The following is a 23,228-nucleotide window of genomic DNA, read 5'->3' as shown; positions in this document are numbered from 1 at the left end:
TCCTGCCGTCGCCCCTCCACCCACCCTGTCGGGTCGTTTTGTTTTGGGATTTTTCCTTTTGGGCGTCTGGTAGCCGCCCTTGAGGGGAGGGTACTGTCATGATCCGTGTTTCTGTGTGTTTGTTTTTTAGTTTTTTTCTGTGTGGTTCCTGTTCCCCGTGAGTCCTGTCTTTGCGTCTTGAGAGGGAACCATGAGAGGGAACCATTCTCTCACAAATGTTTGTAGAAGCAGTCTCACTCACACACTCAAACACTGTACAATTGTTTGACATACTTTTTAGGTGCCTTAATAATCTTTTACTATTTCTGCTAAAATTGCAAAGAATAAAAAAATGATAATCATGATGTAATGTTTAAGAAAGTACCCAATCAATTTTCAGATTATAATCAACAGGATTAGCTCCAGTTCACACTCCAGAACAGATTGTGGCGGTATTGCACACTTTAATTTTTTTTTTTAAATGCCATAAAGAGAAGGAAAAAACTTGAATGCAGGGAAGATAACAGACACTGTTCAAATTCGCCATTTTTACTCGCATAATATTGCCTTGAAAGAAGAGAGGGCCTCAACAATAGTTACTAATTTGGTAAATTCAAGCTGGGGGCGTCTTACTCCGAGTTAGACGACAACACAACGGTACAACAACCGATGGAAATGAAATGTGTGTCACAAAAGGAGCCCGGAGTGACGAAGGCTGCTAACGTGTTGTTAGCTAGTGGTAAGCTTGCTTATTAATTATCTTCGTTTAATTATAAACAGTGCAGTAAAGATATATAACTTACGTTGGTTTCATAAATAATTTTTTCAATTTTATTGTGACTTGTATGATTATTACTATAGCAATCATTCAGCTTCATGTTATAAATGCATGGAGGCTCTGTTTGTTGCGACTTATGCTTTTATTCATAAACTTAACCTGGTTTTAATTAAGCTCCATAAGACAGAGATACTTTGATATTGTGAGGTTGTTGTTATAACTTGTTCATCAATATTTTTATCTTCAACATATGTTTGCAGTCTAAGCAAATGAAGATGAAAGAGGAAGCCAGAGAAATCAGGTGTTAGAAAACCTAAAGACTTTTCTGTCTCAGCAGAAGCTCTGACTCGACCAGGTCAACAACCAGCTCTGAGGATGAACCTCCACATCATCTTCATAATGTAAGTTTTATTTTTTATTTTTTTTTTATTTTAATGAGGAGCTAGCTACATTTTCAACAACAAAAACTGGTGTGTTACCAACACCAAGTGCTTAATAAACATGGTTTGATACAAAGATAGCTGGACAGAATTTTTTTCCCTTGTTAAACTAACATTTCTCTTTCATACATTTTATTTGTTGTTGGCTTTCAGGACCCTGTGATGGACTGGCGACCTGTCCAGCGTGAACCCTGCCTCTCATCTGATGACTGCTAGAAATGGGCACCACCAGCCCCCCTCACCACCCTGCAAGGATCAGTGTATTCAGATCATGGATGGAAAGATTTTAATGTAGTTTGTCTTCTTAAGCCCACACTTAAAACGGCTTCATAGTTATTGCTAACATCAACTAATCAGTTGATGCTAGCAATCAACTGATTGCTAACATCATTGCAGACTATTTTTTTCTACTTCTAACATAAACAGGCAAAGAAGACACCCAGAAATGTTTTTCCACCCCAGGCATCCGGTCCCAATCATCATCAGTTCTGATTATGTCATATACACGGCGAGTTCACAACGTTTTGAAATTGTATTATTTTTTTATTTGCCATTTTTCTGTTCTCTTTAAAATACAAATGCTTTCTCTGTTTAATTGCTCTATTGTTCTTTTTTGTAGGTTTCTCTAAGGTGCAGTGGTGCAGTGCATGGGAATGTTCTGTTGATCCTCACTCATGTTAGGAACATACCAACAGTGTCATAAAGTGTCATTCAGTAAATTACAATTTTAATGAGAATTTGATTTAAAGGTTGGATGAAAGGTTTTATGACACTGTCATGTCAGTCTTATGCACACCCCATTAAATAAAGTGTTACCAAAATGGTAATATATTGAAAGCACAATGTAATTATAATTTTTGTTCTTTAAAGTAATAACTTTCATGTTTTTTTTTGTCACACTTAAATTTTCATGTTCATTGTGCTCACTTTTAATGTGTAGACTGATAATTTATGTAAAGTTTATAAAGTTGTGAGTAAAATTGGACAATTTTAAAATGTCGGTAATAAAATATTTGAATTACTTGAACATCTTGTGCAATTAATCTTTCCATGTAATTGTAGCCTAAAACAATGTAAGTACTGTAGTGTAGTTATGCATGTAATATACAAAATAGGAAAGTAGGAATAAAGAAGACTTTTATGAGTAATTATAATTGTACTTTAATAGCAGTAGCAGTAAATCAAACTAAAAATTAAGTATAATTTAAATACATTACTAATATATTAGCAGTATATTTAAAATGTATTTAAAGTTTATTAAAAGTATATTTTTAACATAATTCTTTGATAGAATTAGTACACTCAAAATATATAAATAGTACATAAAAAAGTATGTTAAAGTATACTAAGTATGCTAAAAATTGTAATTTAATACTATTTAAATACTATTAAAATATACTAAGCACAAAAAAAGTTGTTCCAAAATAGTACAGTTAAAGTACATCAAAGTATGCTAAAGTATACTTTTTTTTTACTAGGGGCAGCTTTCAATGAACACGTCTTGTTCTGCTGTTTATTAGTGGTAAGCTAGGCTAGTTTAATATTAGCAATTTTTCTTGCTCTTCAGGTGACTTACAATTTAGCTCATGATATGTTTGGTTCACATTTTTACATAAAAATTCCTTCATCTTCTTGGATGTAGCACTTTTTCTTGAACTGCTGAAAATTGATTGATTAGGATTTCAGCTGATTTCTTTGCAGCTCTCTGTCCTTCACTTAGAGCAGCCTCTTTCTTTTTACTGTAGAATAGGTGTAAAGAATGAAAAACACGTAGATTAAGCATATCACAAAATCTTTGCACATAAAAATAGTCCAACTGTCAAAAGCTAGCTGTGCAAACCGCGGCTATACGACTCACTGAGAAAACTACTAACAAATTCCCAGAAACGGGTAACATTATCAGGAAACCAAATACAGAATGCATTGAGCACTGAAAAGTTTCCACATATGAGGACTGCTTCGGTTAGCATTTTCAGATTGTTTTAGAACTACAGACGTTTAGCAGCTTTTTTTAAATATATATATATATAGTTTTTTTTTTGTCTTGAATTTCTTCCTGGTGGAACCCTTTTGTCCCCCCTTTACTTTTAGTATAATCCTTTTTCTTTCTTCCAGTTTTGTATTTTAATTGTTCAGAAAGTTCTACAAACTCAATGTTGCAGGCATTGCACACAGTTTTAAAGAAAGATTTTTCATCTATGTTATTCTTAGTCTCTCTCAAATCAGGCAATCCCAAGTTCACACTGTGAAAAAACTTCACATTTGTCCAGTAAGTGGGTCTAATGCACTCTTGCATATCTTTTTAAAGGGAAGAAAGCTTGAAGCACTGGGAGGTCAACTGGTTGTCGTCTCGGTGAGAAGATCGAGCAGAATCAGAAAATCAAACCTGCTCTGCCTCCTAAATCCCTCCTTTGCTTTCCCTCTAGCCTGACACATCCCATCTCAGTTCTTTACAACCACCACTAAACTGCAAACTCTGCTGTTGGCTGATGTTGCACATCCAGTTTGCTTCAGTTTCTTTTAATGTTTGCATGTAACAAAAATATGAATTCCACCTGTTATTATTTACTATTTCAAAATGTGTTTTTCATACCAATTGTTTCCTTGCCAGCCACTCCTTTGGCTGGTTATTTTTGTTCCTTTGCAGGTCTTAAAATAAAAAAACAGAAGCAATACTTTACACTGAGGCATACCATGGTTTTTAATTCATTGGCACAGTTGTTTAATGTGTTTTAATATTTTAAAGGGGCAGTGTTATGTAGAAGCTGACTTTTTTGAGCTTTACGTCATGCTATTATCTCATCAAAACATACCTGGAATGTTGCTTTGATTCTTTAATACATGTTTGAGAAATCCTTTAATCTCCATGGCAATCATTCAGCTGTGAAAAATGCTTGGGTGGACCTAGCCCCGCCTTCTAGATGCAACGCCTTCTCAGAGCTGCGGTTTCTAAGCTTCCAAGCTTCTGCCTCACTGAGCAGCCGTCAGACTAGCCAGCAGCAATTAGCGAACACCTGGAGGAACTGTGCATCAACTGAGCTCTTTATAGGAGCTACTTCTCCGAGCAACGCTGGTAAAAATGCTAAAGTTTTAATAGAGGAGCCTTATTGTGATGACTTCCTGAAGACGGAGTTTCAGAAAGATCAGGAGTTTTTAAAGAGACTTTCAAGGCTTTAAATTACAAAGGAAACTGTCTTGTAAGTCATTTTTAACATTTTTAGCATTTTTAACATAGTCACTTGGTTGTGCTATAAAATTTCACTATGTGCCTGGAAAACACATAATACTGCCCCTTTAAGTCTATATAAAATCTTAAAGTGCAGGAATGGCGTATAGTTGCATACATTCTGCTCTTGAGTGCTCTTTTCCTGATTGCAGACACTCAGAAGATATGATTGTCACACCATTTGCACAGGTGAGTCCTCCAAAGACTTTTAAATTGAAAGTTTTGTTGCTGCTGCTAATGCTAAGTTTGCCCACAAATCCATATTTCTGAAGCCACACACTGTAACCTGCAGTGATGATGAGATAAAATGATGCAGGCAAAGCCAGCTGGTGTGTGAGCGCTGCAGTGGAACAACCCTCCGCTCCGGGCCGGGGGGCTGGCTCTGTGACAGAACCAGACTTCCCGCTGGTGTTGCCTGACTCTTGCGTGGGATGTGCGTCATGCTTGTGCTCGGTTTACACTCTGACAGAAGAGGTGAATCGAATACTGCCGGGTGGTGCTGTTTCAGATTTACATGTCAGCCTGTGCGCCCTCCACAAGGGTCACTCCTGGACATGCGATACTCTGCAGGCCTTCTCTGCACGCTGAGTCAGTTGTCAGCTCCTGATAGAAGGACAGTCAGAATGCAGAGGAGAGCTAGTGATGCTATGAAAACATCAGAAGGGGAAAGAGGAATCCCTCTGTGCTGCATGTCATCTGGGAGGATGAAAGCAATGGCATCAAAGTGAGCCCACTGATTCAATACAGGGTCATATTTAATTATGTAAAACAATAAATTAAATACATAGAGGACGAGGCTAAATATGTTCTATCACCAAAGTTACACAGGTGGAGTTTGATTAACTTCCTGTTCCTGTCCTTAGGTCCTCGCCAGCTTGAGGACAGTCCGAAGTAATTTTGCCCTCATAACTGGACAGCAAGACAGAGCAGCCAGCAAGTAGGTTGATTGGATCTGTTTTCTACTCACTTCACGTCATAATCACGCTGAGATAAGTCTAACATCAGTCTCTGTGTTTGTTCTCTAGGACGCGCTCCTCAGGAAGCCACCCACCCTCAATGTGTAAAACCAGTCTTGCAGGTTTGTGCCGCTGTCAGAGAGGACTGTTTGCTGATCAATAGCCAATAATTCACATTGGACTAAATGACATAGAGCTGGAAGCACCTTCGTTATGGGGCTGAACCTGCAGGTTACTGGTACAACATCATAGTGTTTAATAGATGAATAAATGTCACCCATGATTAGATCCACAGTACAGTGGAGGAAACCCACTGATCAGTGACTGAACAGGAGATATCAATACATTAACTGTACTTACGTTTGTCCTGTAGTAAGAAAGCATGAGTTGTTTAAAAATATAATTATAGTTAATAAACCTTGTCACGTGTGTCATGTGTGGAAATGAAACTTGTGTTGCACTGAGATTTTATGAAGCTGCTGCATAATTATGTAGTGGATGGAAAATTGTTTATGATTTTCTTATTTTTGTATCAAATACAATTCTGAGAAGTGCAGCATACATTGAACCACCCGAGTCAATACTTTATATTTGTTTGTCTATTTTGCCGCTCTTATATAAATTGTAGCGCTGATATGACTAATCAAATTAATCGTGATGAATCAATTATTGAAGTAATTGTCAACTAATTTAGTAACTGATTAATCGTTAACTGGAATATATGGATTCAACAAAAGACCGTTTGTTAAAAGAACATGTTCAGAGCAGTAATTAAGAAAACTGCACAAAAAATATGCACATTTTGCACTATGCAAAATGTGCATATTTAAACTATAAGTTTCAAAGAAGATTTCTCTATGAAAATCTTCTACCCAGAACTTCTCAAGTGGCATCTGGTTCACAATGTGGAAAGAAACAAAATCTCATATTAAGCATCTTGTGCATCCAGTTAATTAAAAATGAGTCACCAGATCAGCACTGCACTGTCTTGATCTTCAGTCCAGCAGAAAGGCCAGAGCTTTTCATTTTAGAATGATTTTTGAGCTGTAGATGCATCTTTTGCTACAAGTGATCAAGCATTCACTAAGAGAATGCTGTTATTACACTTTAGGAAAGAAAATATTGGTTTTCCTTTTTAAAAAGGGAATTAAATCATTTGTGTATTTGCATCTCTTGATGCATTTTTAATATTGTATGAAAAAAAGTTATTGGTGCCTTAATGCCTGTTTGTTCTGATCTGGAACAGAGGAGCCCCACCAGCAGCTGGCCATAGAGACTCTGGATGAGCTGGACTGGTGTCTAGATCAACTAGACACGCTGAAAACTCGACACTCTGTCAGCGAGATGGCTTCCAACAAGGTAGGTTAACAGAACCCAGCCTCTAACTCACTAACAGCCTGCTGGTCTGGACAGGGCCAGAGTGACTAGCTAAACATAGATACCTGTCGAGAGATTGAGCAGAGTTGGGTCTACTTGCTTCATGCAGCTAGCTACAGAGCTCATATTCTGTAAAGGAGCTCAGGAAACGTGTATCTGGTTGCCATTTAAAATAATCAGATTGCAGCTGTGCATTAAAACAGTGCATTCTTGGAAAAAAAATGATGTGCAGAAAAAGTAAACATTCACTTCAGATTAAGCTACATACAGTCAACTCTGTGTACTTCTGTGCAAGCCATTTTGTTGGGACTTGGTGACAGAAGTGGCAGATGGATGGGTCTGTATTTCTGCATCACCATGGCGTGGGACAGGGTTCATCTTGGCAACAGAACACAACTGAAAGAACGCTGTCTTCCTCGACAAGTTAAAGGGCATGTCCTGGTCAAAAAGGGATTGATAAAGTTTTAATCAGTGGTACCAATTTAAAAAGAAATCTGAAAAGGTCTCAAAGTGTTTGGTTCTGATTTTGTCTCAGAAACTTTCATATTGGTCAGATTGGATGAAACAGGCTACGACCTAAATGTGCTGCATCATCGGTCAGCACAGTATGCACACATTTAGTTTCACTTTCAGATGGTTCTAAAATGTAGTTTTTTGTGGGAATTTTGGTTTCAAATCACAGAGATTAAGAATTATGTTTTATGGTTTATCAAACATTTAAATTGTTTCAACAACTCTTCAGTGTATAGGCCATAAATGATCATTCCTTTCTTGTTTTTTTCACGTGGGTCCTGTCTCACATTTCAGGGCAGTAGCATGGAGAAGCTAGATACCATTATGTAATGTGGCAGTTTTACTCAATAATTTCTATGGTATCCTAATAGCTCTGAGAGATTTCTGATATATTTTTATTTATAGGAATCCATCTGGATTCCAACACAGGGAGATGCTTAAGCATAATTTGGTTTTCTCCCTCTGACTGAAGTATTCGTAGTACACCACTCCACTCCCACACACACCTTCTGTGTGTGGGAGTGTAACTGAACATTCAGTTACCATAAATGTTCAGTTACATTTATGGTAACTGAACATTTATGGTAACAGTTCAGTTACCATAAATGTAACTGAACTGTTTTACGTTGTTTTTCTTTTTGCATTTAACCACGTAGACCTTTTTATTCGTTTTTTTTATTGAATTTAACAGCTTGACATGCATAAATCATTAGGACAATAACACAGTAGTCACAGAAAACTGAGAAAAAAAGAATTGCAAGCTGATTTCTCCCAAAACCCTACTCACTCCGAACACACCCCAGTCTAGGTCTAAGCATAAGATAAATAGCCAACAGATACAATCCCTGCAACAGCTTCTAGCAACATAACATACACACACACCCATCCACAAATGGGAGAAAACTGTTTTATGTTTTTAACATAAACATAAAACAGAATACATCTACGGAACACGTAAGCCCAACTGCTTGTTCGGGAACCTTGCCAACCGTTGCTCTTTCAACTTCTAATGCAGTGTTTCTCAACCTCCTTTGGGCCAGCGCCCCCCTAGCCTTTATCCAGCTCCCTCACCGCCCCCCACCAAAGAATTTGTAGGCTACTTTGCACTGACCATTATTTTATTATTAATATTACTATCAATATTGTAGATGTTTTGATTTTTATGCTTGTTTCTGTATTTATCATCAAATAATTTCCCAGAGAACAATAAAGTCATGGGAATAGACATTATTTTCACAGGTGTCTATGAAAAATGCATGAACATTCAAGTTAAAATTGGTAGGCCTAACAGCAGCCAATCAGAGTGGAAAAATATTTTTATTCTTTGCCATTTTCTAGTTGTTAAATATTCCACAAAATGACCAGATAAAAGATGTTCAACATGCCAGTTTAAACTTTGAACTATTTGCAAAACGACTGAGCTCTGCAGCATTAAAACATGGATAGAACTGTAACTACATTAATCATAACTCTTCTTTTCTTCAGTGTTTGTCAGTTTCTGGTATTGCGGCTCTGTGCTGCTTTCAGGAGAATGGGACAACAGAGTATCATCCATAAAACTTCACCCACATGGCATTTATTGTGCAAACCAGAGCTTTCAGCGTAAAAACAAAAGTTCCAGGTCCTTTTAATGCCATACAAATATGAGACAGAAGCATGGATTATATCTTTATATAGACCTGTCTATTGATTATAGATTAATAGTTTTACTGGACAGAAATTACAAAGAACAAATCTGGTTCTTAATCAAATTCTAATGAGTCAAATTGAAAGTGTCATGGAGTCATCAGCCTCATGACATTAACACTGACATGAAAAATAATATTGAAGAAATAAATATATCAAATCTAATTTAAAAAATTAAAATAAGTGATAAGTTATTTACTGTTATGGTCTGTAAGATATATTTATTCTCAGTATTAGATGTGGTCTCAACAAACCCATGGCACTTCAACAATATTATTTTACCTTTTATCTGGAAATAGTGTCTGTTTATTCTTGCCATACAGTCCTCTGTATTAATTATTGCTTGAAAGGTCTTGCCATTCCAGCTTATTCCTCTGTATTTACTTTGGTTTCTTAGTTTATTCTTGGATTTTGTTCTTCATTCATTTCCATTTATTTTCCTTTGATTAATATTATCCTCTCTTGGTTTATTGCTATGTCCACTTTAGTTTCTTTTCTGTTGCTAGATTTACTCTATTGTTTATTGACCATCAGTAATCTTCACTCATCACCTGCTGCGCCGCCTAATCGTCATGTGTTGACTTTTCACTGTTCAGCGTCGGATTCTCTGTTTTTATGCCATAATTCATATTTAGTTCGTCGCTCCGTTTTATGTCCCGCTTCTCCTGTTTCAGAGTTTTGCGCTATGTGCGCAAGTTCCAGGTCCTTTTAATGCCATACAAATATGAGACAGAAACATGGATTATATCTTTATATAAACCTGTCTATTGATTATAGATTAATAGTTTTACTGGACAGAAATTACAAAGAACAAATCTGGTTCTTCACCAGTAAGGACCACGCCACAAACCCGTACGTTTAAAGATTTATTTATGAATGCGTTAGGGATGAAGGGGAGAGGGAGGAAGGGGAGAGGGATGAAGGAGTGAGGGATGAAGGGGATGGAGGGATGAAGGGTTGAAAGTATGAAGGGAAGGACGGTCTGGGAGAATGACAGAAGGCTTGGGATGTGGACACTCTGAGTGGGGTTATGTCTTCGGGAGGCGGTTCATCTTATTTATTCCCGAGCCAACATAGGAGCCCCCAGACGAAACCTGCAGCGGAAGGACAAAACAATGCACTGTTATGCATAAAGAAGTGTTAAATGAAAGGGGTAAAGGGTAAGGGAGGGTGGGTTTGACGAAACACGACAGACTGGGTAGAGTGGGTGAGCGGAGTATAAATAGGCCGCTAGGAGAGTTAGAGGTGTGGTTTGGGCGTGGCCCTGCTCCTGAAACTCAGTTAAATAATTTAACTCCACTTCACTAGCAAGGACCACGCCACAAACTTGTACGTTTAAAGATTTATTTATGAATGCGTTAGGGATGAGGGGGAGAGGGAGGAAGGGGAGAGGGATGAAGGGCTGAGGGATGAAGGGGAAGGAGGGATGAAGGGTTGAAAGTATGAAGGGAAGGACGATCTTGATTCGGTCGTCTGAGAGAATGACAGAAGGCTTGGGATGTGGACACTCTGAGTGGGGTTATGTCTTCGGGAGGCGGTTCCTCTTATTTATTCCCGAGCCAACATAGGAGCCTCAAAAGTGTCTGGTTTGCATTGAGATGAGAAAAGAATGGGTTGTGAAACTCACTGAGGTTATACGGATGCATGGAAGGTACGCCTGAGATGACCGGTGAACTAAAACTTGAACCGTCTCGTAGGAGATAGCCTGAGTAGAAGTTGAAGATGCGGCTCGGGATGCTGAGGTGAGGCGTGGACCTTGAGAAGAAATGGTTGCTGAATTTCTGATCTGAATGTGAGGATCGGCTCGTATGGGTTGAGGATGGAAGAGATGAAGTAGGTGAGAGAAAGCAAACTGATCGGTTAACTTCTCTGAAGACTGATGTCTGAATGTTATGACGAATACATGACGAGTATGGGTGGATAAAGAATTATGCTTGAAGAAAGGAACAGGGGAGTCGGTTGGGCATTATAGAAGACTGAGGATTCGGAGATTAATTAATTTCTAAATCTGGAGCGGAGAGTCAGAATTTGAAGGAAATGATGGAACATCGGGGATGTTCTGAGTTACTGGAATGTGAGCTGCTCGAACCTGGAACTGATGCTGTGCTGAGACCTGAATGAGTCTGAATAGAAAAAAGTAAGCTTCTTACACTGTTCGTGTCCCCAAAGTTTCGCTGCCGTAATGATGAATTCAAATGAGAGGTGAAATGGATTCTCGGCTATTTGTTTCGTCTTTTTGTTTCTGGATTGGCTGCCAAGCGTCGGAGGGAGTTGGATGTCTTCGGGTTGAAGAGAAGTCGTAGGAGAGAAAACTTGCCCTTGCTAGAGAAATTGAGGATGAGTGAGTCTTGAACGAGAGGGGTGTTGACTGGAATGTAGGGTTTCTCTGAGGAGTGATATGGATGGCATGGTTCATGGAACTGTTGGAAACATCCTTCAGTGGGTACGATTAAGAATAAGTGGTTTCGGGGTTACGTGATGAACGGAGGTGAGGTAAAACTGAATTGGAAGCTCCTTCCTGAGACATGCTGATAACATCGGAATCGGGGTGAATGAAAAGGACTTTGAAGTGCGGGTAATATCTGCTTTAGAGAGCCCGTTGTCTTGGCTTGCTGAGCGAATGAATATGGTGATCTTATCTAGCCTGCTTTTGGCTTCCGTGGCTACAAGTGAGATGATTGAGTTAGGGCTTAGGAGCCGATTGAGATGAGAACGATAGTAGATAATGGATGAGATGGATGGATGGATGGATGGATGGATGGATGGATGGATGGATGGATGGATGGATGGATGGATGGATGGATGGATGGATGGATGGATGGATGGATGGATGGATGGATGGATGGATGGATGGATGGATGGATGGAATGTCTATGCGGGAGAGAAACCCTTGGATGAATCTGTAAGAGAGAATTAAACTCTCCATTAGGATAATGAGGTAGGAGTGGGTGCGTTCACCTTGATTTGAAGTGAAGAAATGTTCTGGGAAGTTTGGAGAGGACTGGGACTGGGGGGTTGGAGAATCCTGCAAGGAAGCTGACGTGGATTGGTGGGCGGCGGGTTGCAGCTGGAGCCTGAGCTTCCGGGATCGTTGAGGTATTGCAGATCATCTTGCCCCCGGGTATAGGACGGCGTGGCCCAATTGTCGGTGCCCTCGGAAGTTGATGGGCTTTCGAGAAAGATTGATGTCTGAGTTTTGGGTTGATGTGAAGGGGAGGGGCGGTGGGGGATAGCCGTTTCTCGACGTATAGAGAAAGGGATGGATGGATGAATGTGGATAGGTATAGAATGAGGATGGATGGATGGATGAATGAATGAGGGGATGAATGGAGGCCGGGAGGGATGGATGTGAATGGATGAGCAGATCTGGATGGTTGGATGGATCTGAAATGAATGAATGGATGCGGATGGAGGGATGGATGGATGGATGAATGATTGAATAATTTGGTGGATGGATGGAGGGATGATGGGGAAGGACAGAGAGATGTGAAATGGTGGATGAGGATGGATGAACGAATGAATAAATCAGTGGGTGGATAAGTGGATGGAGGTATGTGAATGGATGGATATGAGGATGGGTGGATGAATTAATGGTTTAAAGATTTATTTATGAATGCATTAGGGATGAAGGGGAGAGGGAGGAAGGGGAGAGGGATTAAGGGGTGATGGGATGAAGGGATGGAGGGGTGAAGGGGGAAGGATGGAGAGATGTGAATGGGTGGATGAATGAATGAATAAATCGGTGGGTGGATGGTGGGTGGATGAGTGGATGGAGGTATGTGAATGGATGGATATGAGGATGGGTGGATGAATGTGGATAAATGAATGAATAGATCGATGGGATGAATGAATGAATGAATGAGTCAGTGAGTGGATGGAGGGATGGATGGGGGGATGTGAATGGATGGATATGAGGATGGGTGGATGAATGAATGAATGGATCAAAGAGTGGGTGAATGGATGGAGGGATGAATGGAGGAATGTGAATGGGTGATGTAGGGATGGATGGGTGGAGGGATTGATGAAACGAGGATGGAGAGGGAGAGTAATGGTACGAGTAGTTGCTGGATGAGAGGAGTGCCGCATAAACTGCGAGAAAGACGTGCAGGGGTGAATGTGGACGTACGACTCAGGTTGAAAGAGTCCGGTATGGCCCTTGATAAAATGGTAGAAAGCGGCCTGATATCTGGGCTGTGGAGAGCATGCGATGTAGATGGGAGCCTGATCTTCTAGATTGAAGAATCATATGAAGAATGATGAAGAGATAGCTATGGAATTCAGACCTGGGACCTGGATACTTGGTGTGAAGTTCCTTTGAGATTTGCGGCGAGATGTAGACGTCCTCTACGATTCTGTTGTTGAGAGAGTCGTCTCTTACGAAACAAGACAGACTGGGTAGAGTGGGTGAGCGGAGTATAAATAGGCCGCTAGGAGAGTTAGAGGTGTGGTTTGGGCGTGGCCCTGCTCCTGAAACTCAGTTAAATAATTTAACTCCACTTTATCAAATCCTAATGAGTCAAATTGAAAGTGTCATGGAGTCAGCAGCCTCATGACATTAACACTAACATGAAAAATAATATTGAAGAAATAAATATATCAAATCTAATTAAAAACATAAATAAGTGATCAGTTCTTTACTGTTATGGTCTGTAAGATATATTTATTCTCAGTATTAGATGTGGTCTCAACAAACCAATGGCACTTCAACAATATTATTTTACCTTTTATCTGGAAATAGTGTCTGTTTATTCTTGCCATGCAGTCCTCTGTATTAATTATTGCTCGAAAGGTCTTGCCATACCAGTTTATTCCTCTGTATTTACTTTAGTTTCTTAGTTTATTCTTGCATTTTGTTCTTCATTAATTTCCATTTAGTTTCATTTGTTTCATTAGTTTCATTATTATCCTCTCCTGGTTTATTGCTATGTCCACTTTAGTTTTTTTCCTGTTGCTAGATTTATTTGATCATTTATTGACGCTCACCATCAGTAATTTTCACTCATCACCTGCTGCGCCACCTAATCGTCATGTGTCTCACATCATGTGTTGATTTTTTTCACTGTTCAGCATCGGATTCTCTGTTATTATGCCATAATTCACATCTAGTTTGTCGCTCCGTTTTATGTCCCGCTTCTCCTGTTTCAGAGTTATGCGCAATGTGCGCGTCTTTTTTTTTTTTAAGCCCTTAAGGTGCAGGGCGGTCGGGAAGCGTATCGATGGGGAAAAGGCACCTTTTAAAACAACGGAAACAATTTCTGCATTCTGATTATTGAAATTTAAAAGTGCTGCGTCACCATTGTTCTATCACCCGTTTCATACCGGACCATTTACAGCACCGGTGTGAACGCTATAAAATGAACGCTCTCTATCAAGGTATCACCCATGGAGGGATTTTTTTATTTAAATGGGTTCATTTTTCAGAGGGATACACAGTGAGGGCATCCTGATTTTAGCTACCAGAAGCAGGAGAACGGAGCTGACACGAAGCTAACAGAAGCTAACAAACACTGAATAGAAGAATAAGAAGAGCTGCTATCGATACAGTTGCAGCCAAGCATGATTTAATGTTACACAATACAGTTTTACCAAGTTGCTCAAAGTCTAAACTGGTATTGTTGTGCATTTAAGGTGTAAAGTTTACCTTTGACCAAAGGCCCCCCAAAGGTATCCCAGCGTCCCACTTTTGTAAAAATGTCCGCCAGCGCCCCCTGCCGTCCTCTGAACGCCCCATAGGGGGCGGTACTGCCCACGTTGAGAACCGCTACTCTAATGCCTTGATTAATATTTTCACAAAAACTTGACCGGATGAAGGAAGGATGGTACATTTCTATCGAATTTCATTAATTTTCCGTTGTTTTCAATCTTCTAAGAATTAATTTGTCTTTAGTTGATTTCAAAACGCGGAGTGTTTAGATCCACCACCAAGTCATCTGGTTGATCTGAATGAATGACAGTATAAATCAGCATATTCCTGTGGTGTATGGTATCCTATTTTTATTCCCTGCTCGATCAGTAAAGCTCTTCTTCACATCCATTCAGTGTTTTCCGCTCCTATCTTCTTTACACTCTGTGGACATGGTGCACTTCGCAATCCCTGCTTCCATCTGTCCTGCCTACTCTGTGGATCTCCTCTCCAATGACAGCCCATTGATTCCCTAACCGTAGCTGTAGCTGCTACCCCATTGGCTGCTATTCTAAGACTTTATTTCTTTTTTTTCTGAAGGAGGCAGACACTGGAGTAGCTCTTGCCTCTGTTTACACGCAGACAGCAATAGTGTGAATGAGGAAGGGTCAGGGGGAGCATGGTGCAGTGGAGTGGTTCCTCTGCTTCACATCCCTCTGCATTCCCTCTGCCGCAGCTCCATCCTTTTGTTCTGACATCAGCCTCTATGGCGCTGCTCACAGCTTTGCCAAATGAACTGCTGCACTCTCTGTTTGAACTGGATTTAAGTAGGATGTTCTGCTAATCAGGAGGAGAAGGAAACTTTTGTATTTTATTTCTTTTTTTAATCTGGCTCCTATGTGCAACTTTGTGCTGAGATGCCAGAAGTGAACTGTTTTATCTCTTCGCTGTGGATGTTTGCTCAGGTGAGAGGAGGATGGCCATGAACCTGGTGGCAGGGATGAGACTGCACCTGGGTTTAGTGTTGCCTGTCTAGAGGCTAAGAAGACACCAGCACCTGCTGGATGAAACATGAGACGGAATATTCTTAAACGTTTTCTGCAAAGTGCATCAATCATTGTGCACAGCATCTTTGCAACCTTTTGCAAACCTGTCATTATTTTTCTCAGCTGATCACATTAAACAGGTTTTGTTTGTATATGATTTTTCAGAAAAGCATTTGTTTTGATTCATTACTGAAAAACCCCAACTGAACCAACTTGTTGTGTTCTGTTTGATGCGCCTCATGCATGCTTCTTTTGTTTGTCCTCAGTTCAAGAGAATGCTGAACCGAGAGCTCAGTCAGCTGTCAGAGACCAGCCGCTCTGGGAACCAGGTGTCTGAGTTCATCTCCAGCACTTTTCTTGGTAAATAGCTCCTCCTTTTAGGCTGCTCCAGGTAAATGTGTGTGGATGGTACAAAAGTATTCATACTAATCTTTTCTTATTTTGTCACTTTACAACTACAAACATCCATATGGTCTAAATTCAATTAAATTCAAATTCAGTTCAAAACCACTTTTGAACTGAATTTCCCAAAGGGAAATTAAATGTTGTTGTAACTCATATTAATTCAATGTTTTTCAAAGAGTTACTGTAGATGTTGATGGATGTTGGCAGGAAAGATGTTTTGTAGCAGTCTGTGTTACAGCATATTTGAAGAAGTCGCTGACTGAAGACACTGTTTTTTTAAGACAGTCTTATGAAGAGGATGGTCAGTGTTGTTCAGGATTTTTGCTAAATATAGCGACAAAGTGGTTAAGTTGTCAACAGTGGGGTGACTGGCAGTCAGCCCTCCCTCATGGCAGTAGCTGATTTTAGGATCTTTGCAGAGGAAGATAAGATCAGTTTCATAAGTAAGTATCGTTTGATTGGACTTTGACTGGATCATTCTAATCCATTGCAGCTGCATTTCATGTTAAAATCCTCATTGCTACTAAAAACAGACTGTTTCACAATCCTGCCCCTCTCTCACTTGCTGCTCACTGCCAGTCAGCTGGCCGTATAAAATGATCCTATACTTTTTACACCTTTCTAACTAAGGTGATTTGGAAATATTTCCGTTTGCAAGAAATGAACAAGGACAGTTATGATGGTTGTATGTTCTGCCTGAAGGTCAACCTTTCCCCTGTTTCAATCATTTTGCGGATTCTAGGAGGTTTTCTTCCAGGTTAAGACAAGTATCCTCTTACCATGACACTGTTGTCATCATGTGTTAAAGAGGGAGTGAAGTGTTCAGGATGATGTAAGGCGTTGTTTTACACAACCTACATTGTTTTGCATGAGGCCTTCAGAGAGAACAGTTGTTTGTATATTGAGACTAAACTAATTGACCTCTGAAGAAAAAATGTCTCTAATTTCTTTTTGATTTTATTTATGGGGTATCAGAGTAAAAAGGGCTTACTGTTTATCATACAAAGCTGTACAATCTTTTATTACCTCTTTATAGTTGTGTGTCATTTAGTGAATTTCTTTGGGATTTTATGTGATAAAAAACATAAAATTTGCTTTAGTAATGTGACAAAATCCAAGAAAATATATGAATACATATGAATCTCATAAGGCACCGTGACTGTATACTTTGTCATATGATTACTGAAAAATTCCGTAATCATATGAAAAAAGACTAACTGTGTCCAACCTATTTTAACAGAGAAGCCAGATGACATGGACATTATGTCTCCTCCTACCAAGGAGAAAGACAAAAAGAAGCGTCCCATGTCCCAGATCAGTGGCGTCAAGAAGGTCACCCACAGCCTCATTCCCTCCACCATTCCTCGCTTTGGGGTCAACGCCAGTCAGGAGGAGTTCCTCGCAAAGGTACAAGTTCATCACTTACTTGTTGTAAATATGGGGAAAAGCACTGAACCATGGATATTGCATGTTATTTAATAAAACCTATCTTACACCTTGGCAGGAGCTTGAGGACGTTGACAGATGGGGACTTGACATCTTCAAGGTTGCAGAGTACTCTGGAAAACGCCCATTGACAGTCACAATGTACACAATCTTTCAGGTGCCCAAAGTTATAGGAAAACCTCAGATGCTGTTACATCAGATGATGGCGTGGTGTACTAAATGAATGAAACGTCTTTACATTTCAACAAATAACTGGCGTCTCTGTATCCTCTGAGCCAGTGTCTGTTTTGTTCTCCTTCTGTAGGAGCGTGATTTGCTGAAAACATTCAAGATTCCTGTAGACCATTTTATTAACTTCATGATGACACTGGAGGATCATTACCGCTCTGACGTGGCTTACCATAACAACATCCACGCTGCAGATGTGGTGCAGTCCACGCACGTGCTGCTGTCCACCCCTGCTCTGGAGGTATGCCTGGACTGAAACTTGAACAGTAGGATCTGTCAAAGCCAAGCTTCATCCATCACTAATGCATGTTGACTCTCCTGTTTGGCTTTGTAAGGCCGTATTTACTGATCTGGAAATTCTGGCCGCACTGTTTGCCAGCTCCATCCATGATGTAGATCACCCTGGAGTTTCCAACCAGTTTCTCATCAACACCAGTGAGTTTGCATAATTCCACAAGGATAGTGTGAGTTTGATTTGGACAAGATATTTTTCTCATCCTTATAGTTGTCTTTGATGTGTCCATTAGACTCTGAGCTGGCCCTGATGTACAATGATCTGTCAGTGCTGGAGAACCATCACCTGGCCGTGGGTTTTAAGCTTCTGCAGGAAGATAACTGTGACATCTTCCAGAACCTGAGCAAAAAACAGAGACAGTCTCTGCGCAAGATGGTCATCGACATGGTAACGCCAATATCTCAACCCGCTCAGTTTAGCTGCTGCTTTTTTTTTTAGAGTAATTTAATCTGATTGATACGCTTGCAGGTGCTGGCCACTGACATGTCAAAACACATGAACCTACTAGCAGACTTAAAAACCATGGTAGAGACAAAGAAAGTAACCAATCTGGGTGTTCTCCTGCTGGACAACTATTCAGATCGCATACAGGTGAGAAATGCTTTCTAACAACAGAAGTGAAGAAGAAACAAAGAAAGAAAGAAAATGCATAATGCAGTAATTTTTCTATGTTTTAAATGCGCATTGTGAAAAATCTCATGTAGTTGTGGATTATAATTGTATTTCTTTCTTTATGTCTGCAGACATAAAGACATGACAGAACAATTACAATTTATTCCTGAAAACCTCACTCTATTTTCCTGAGACGTGTGGTCCATTGTAGTTTCCAATGTCTAATTCCTGTTTTGTTTTTTTATAACCAAGCACAATGTCAACATCTGACATAGTCACACTTTGTGAAGCCTGGTTGATTCTCTCATAGAAACATGCCTAACTTGAATGTTTTTTCCTTTTTTGCAACACATTAAAAGTTTGGTCAAAATTTGAATGACTTTTGGATGAAAAACATGTGGGACTTTATAGGTCCTTCCAAAGTATTCATGCGTATTCATGCTGGTCATTTATGTGATAGAGCAACACAAAGCCGTCTGTGATGTTACAATCATGCACTGCTCCGTGTTGGGCTATCCAAGAAAATCCCAATAAAATCCATGGAAGTCACAGGTTGTAATGTCAGAAAATGTAAATAAAAGATGAAGAGATTTGAATACTTCTCTAAAGTGCTGTATTTATTCAGTCTTCCGCTGACTTCTTCATGCAGGTTCTTCAGAACATGGTGCACTGCGCGGACCTGAGCAATCCCACCAAACCCCTTGAGCTGTACCGTAAGTGGACTGACCGCATCATGGTGGAATTCTTCACTCAGGGCGACAGGGAGAGAGACAAAGGAATGGAGATCAGCCCCATGTGTGACAAACACAACGCCTCCATAGAGAAGAACCAGGTAGGGAGAGATGTTCCAGCTAGGTCAGGATCAGCGTGCTCAGAACATACTGACAGCATGTGACTGGTGTTTTCTAGGTGGGCTTCATCGACTACATCGTCCATCCGCTCTGGGAGACATGGGCTGACCTGGTGCACCCTGATGCTCAGGAGATCTTGGACACGCTGGAGGACAACAGAGAGTGGTACCAGAGCATGATCCCTCGCAGCCCCTCGCCCAGGCCCCACGACCAGGGAGGGAGGGGCTCTCTGGAGGAAGCCTCGGTGCTCGGCGAGGTCCCAGGTTCCATGACGACCGAGAAGTTCCAGTTTGCGCTGACTTTAGAGGAAGAGGGTGAGTCTGACATGGAAGGCTCACCAAGAGAGGAGAAGGGTAGCAGGAGCCTAACCAAACACAGCGGTGTGTTTGATTCTGGATCCATACCAACTCGACGGCTCAACAAGATCCTCACCAGTGACTCAGGCAGGACATTTTCTCTGGACTCTGAGAAGGATATGGCAGAAGACAGAGAAACAGACCCAGAAGGCCCTTCTGTGGTCCCACGTTTTAGACTCGGCACATAGCACCAGCCACAAGCGTCTCCCCCTCAGACCTTCTTTGTTTCACTCAGATTGATATCAGTGCCTTGTCCTCTGTAACTGTTCTTCCTTCACTTCAAACGGATGCCATCCTTCTCCAAATCTCCCCCAACAGGGTGACTGTGTGAAGTTACTGAAGTGTAGATATTTGTGTGGAGGATGAGGATGGTTCCTTGCACTGGAAAAAACACTGACAGGTTTGAACACTGTTCCATGAAAGACACAAAACAACTTTCCTACCTGTCTGTTGTTTTCTTTGTTTTCATATAATGAGGACAAGAAGTAAAAAAAGGCTCTACCAGACAGTCAAAGGTCTAAAACTAAAGACTGAGGTGTCTTCTCAGAATTGATTAAACTTCTCAGTGATGAAACTGAGAAAGTGATGAAACACTATAAAAAATGTCCTTTCATAGTTGTTGCCATGCAGATTAGAAGGACAGTTTCTATTCTACCTGATTTTTATCAGGAGGCTGTAGCATATTCTTCTCTCTTATCTCTATTTATTCTCTATTTGAATAGTCAGTAAAAACAGAACACAGAGGAATAAAGTTATTGGAGTAAAACGACATGTATGCAGATTAATATGTGTAATATGAACTAAATGTAGCATGTTTTGATTGACTACTTCACTGTTACTATATTGGCACACCAACACTTGTTATTGCTGTTGTGTTCATCAGACAAATATAATGTTTTGTTTTTTTCCCCCTTTTTATAATCCTAAAGTAGCACATTTTCATTCAGAATTAAGAAACAAAGCCTGCATCACTGCTGGGCTCTTCAGGAATTACGCCCAAAGACTTTTAGGGAGGGCAGATGCTGCCTTCTAGTGTCGAAAAAACAGAAATGATTGTCTGGTACTGAGGCAGGATTTTCCATTCAAAATGTATCAGGAGTTTTCTTGTACAGTTTTTATTATTTCTGCTCCTACAAAATTTTGCATTCAAGATGTTTGGCTCAGAATGAGTTTTTGTGTGGAGGGTTTAAGCCAAAAATGACAGCTGTTTTATGACAAAGAGTGATCAGTGCAGATGTCAAGCAGAAACTACAAAAAAAATAGCCAGCTTTGAATACTTTTAGCACTACATTCATTGCCATTTTAGTCAGATATCAGTTCGATGACTGTGTTTTTAAACGACTCAACAAATAGGATCAATGTAGCTGTAAAACCCAGGGGGTTACCAACGGAGAGTTGCCTATGCCACATTTTTCCTCTTTTATCCCTCTCACAGATCAATATTTTGCTCTTTGGAGGGAAGCAGTCAATGCCACCAAACAAGTGCCAAGCAAGCATGACACAAGCAGTACTGTACTTTCCACTTTGCCACCGGCTACTTTCCATCAGCAGCTGATAAAGCTGGTTGATTGTAGCGCTCCATGTGCCAACCGGACCGTAGTGTCTGTGGTTATTTTGTTCTAACTCCTATTCAGATCACTGAATCTGATGTTGTCTTAAAACAGTCTTTGTTGTGATTGAGTAATTGGGTTGACGTTTTGCTGTTGTTAAATCAGATGCACTTTGAATGGTACTTTTACAGTTCTGCACTTCCAGTGCACCTAAACATGTATAACATGACTGTGTTACTGTTTTTGTTTGTTATAGTTTGTGGTTTAATTGCAAGGGCTGGACCACTACAGGTGTTATAGTGTTGATGTTGTCATAGGGACTTCTTTGAAGAACTGTAGAAAAAAGAATTGTGTTAAGTTGTAATGTGCAACTTTGTCTGAAGGATTCAAACCACATGAAGAGTTCATTATAGCTTACTTAAGAATTAGGACTGTGTTACATTTGTTTCATTTTATTACCATTTAAAAGAGTAAGTTATGTTTTAATGTTTGAATAAGCTACAAGTTTCTATTGAAGCCTTATTGTAATTTGATACTTTATTTTTCTGGCTAAATATATTCTCTGTCTGCAAATCCTAAACAATGCCAAACCCTCCAACTCTCAAGGGTGCCTTCAACACTAAGGACTATTTAACATAACTTTTACCAGCACACCAATATGCAATGATTACACCTGTCTTCTTTCTAAGTGATTTTGTATTTTCCTCACAGAGATACATGTGCAATGTATTTTTTTCTGTGCTAGTTGTTAAGCACAGTGAAGTGAATGGACAATGCCTTTATAAAGGCTTATGTGCATTCATGTTGAATGAGACAAACTGTGACTATTACTCAGATTTTGATTTCTCTCATTTCTTTTGAATCTGCTTACAGTACAACTCTTTTTTTTTTTTGCAATACCTTTGCTTTTTCTGCAGACGTAAGTGTGTGACAAATTTTCTCCTGTGTTTTCTGAAGCATCTCAGGCCTGTCTTTCCGTTTGCCCTGAGCTCACCATATGGTTTATGATGACCATGCAGTATTTGTGCTGATTAGAGACCTCTGTTCACCATGAATATAGAAACATACTCTGTCTGTGACCTGTGTTTATGCACAGATCATTAATGGTATGATAAGATGCTGCAGCTTTGACAATTCAAACTCTGCTGTTTAACTCTGGGTGTGTTACTCCTCCTTTCAACTACAACTTCCCAATAAAGACAAAACCTCTTTAAAGACATGCTTTTTGTTTTTTCTACTCTAGCAAAGGTGGTCATAAATAAATGACATATTTATATAATAAATAAATATAATAAATGATATAATATCAACTGAAGTTATCATAGTAACTTGATTGTGCTATAAAATGGCACTATTGCGCCTGGAAAACACATAATACTGCCCTTTTAAGTTGTTTGAGTCAGTGGAGTCTGCAATGTGAGGACAGTGGGAAAGTGTTCCAAAGCCTATGAGCCTCAAAAAGCACAGTTCCCACAGGCTTTAAAACAGGTTGAAGGTACAACCAACAACATTTGACTCGCTATGTTGTCAACATTCAACAACATAGCGAGTTGTCAACTTTATCTAGAGCAAAGCTAGAAGAACTTAGAGGATCCAAAAGGTCCAGAATGTATCTAGAACAGGCTAGAGTTATGTGTGCTCTTCTGATAATTTTAGTCATCACCCTTGCTGCAGCATATATAGACTGAAGGCAAGCCAGGGTGAGAGTCAGGGCATGCTGGGGTATCTGGTACCAAAATCTTAGCAGCAGATAATTTCAGTGTAGTAAGCTAACAGGTCTGGCCTCCATTTTTTGGAATGGTTTGGTCTTGTACATCCAACGAACACAGAGATTAGACTGAGATCTAGGAAAGTCAGATAC

General features: G+C 39.9%; 1 protein-coding gene and 1 long non-coding RNA gene across 8 annotated transcripts in view; one reads left to right on the top strand and one right to left on the bottom strand.

Annotated features, from left to right (window-relative positions):
* The window catches only part of pde4ca (phosphodiesterase 4C, cAMP-specific a), a 151,327-nt gene extending 128,745 nt beyond the window's left edge, over positions 1–22,582 (top strand). For 5 of the 7 annotated variants that reach the window (XM_008433465.2, XM_081597941.1, XM_081597942.1 and 2 more), the window contains 14 exons: positions 3,506–3,550; positions 4,576–4,612; positions 5,287–5,360; positions 5,449–5,501; positions 6,626–6,738; positions 15,891–15,984; positions 17,270–17,436; positions 17,534–17,632; positions 17,780–17,944; positions 18,039–18,138; positions 18,231–18,385; positions 18,467–18,589; positions 19,260–19,442; positions 19,520–22,582. In XM_008433465.2, the coding sequence (XP_008431687.1) occupies positions 3,506–3,550; positions 4,576–4,612; positions 5,287–5,360; positions 5,449–5,501; positions 6,626–6,738; positions 15,891–15,984; positions 17,270–17,436; positions 17,534–17,632; positions 17,780–17,944; positions 18,039–18,138; positions 18,231–18,385; positions 18,467–18,589; positions 19,260–19,442; positions 19,520–20,005 (1,894 nt within the window). In that variant the 3' untranslated portion in view covers positions 20,006–22,582. Of the gene's footprint in view, positions 1–3,505; positions 3,551–4,575; positions 4,613–5,286; positions 5,361–5,448; positions 5,502–6,625; positions 6,739–14,823; positions 15,544–15,890; positions 15,985–17,269; positions 17,437–17,533; positions 17,633–17,779; positions 17,945–18,038; positions 18,139–18,230; positions 18,386–18,466; positions 18,590–19,259; positions 19,443–19,519 lie in introns of those variants that run through there. The other 2 variants (XM_008433466.2, XM_081597944.1) reach the window with 2 other exon arrangements.
* Positions 9,997–12,002, bottom strand: LOC145547904 (uncharacterized). The gene is made up of 2 exons (XR_014084174.1): positions 11,914–12,002; positions 9,997–10,049 (listed from the first exon to the last, which is right to left on the bottom strand). It is a non-coding gene; the product is annotated as an uncharacterized LOC145547904 (long non-coding RNA).
* Positions 22,583–23,228: the final 646 nt, after the last annotated feature.

The sequence above is a fragment of the Poecilia reticulata genome, chromosome 17 (assembly GCF_904066995.2).
Source record: "Poecilia reticulata chromosome 17, P_reticulata-male-v2, whole genome shotgun sequence".
Classification (NCBI taxonomy): Eukaryota; Metazoa; Chordata; class Actinopteri; order Cyprinodontiformes; family Poeciliidae; genus Poecilia; species Poecilia reticulata.
Note: the sequence above shows the minus strand (reverse complement) of the source record. Positions and strands in the feature narration are given on the sequence as shown.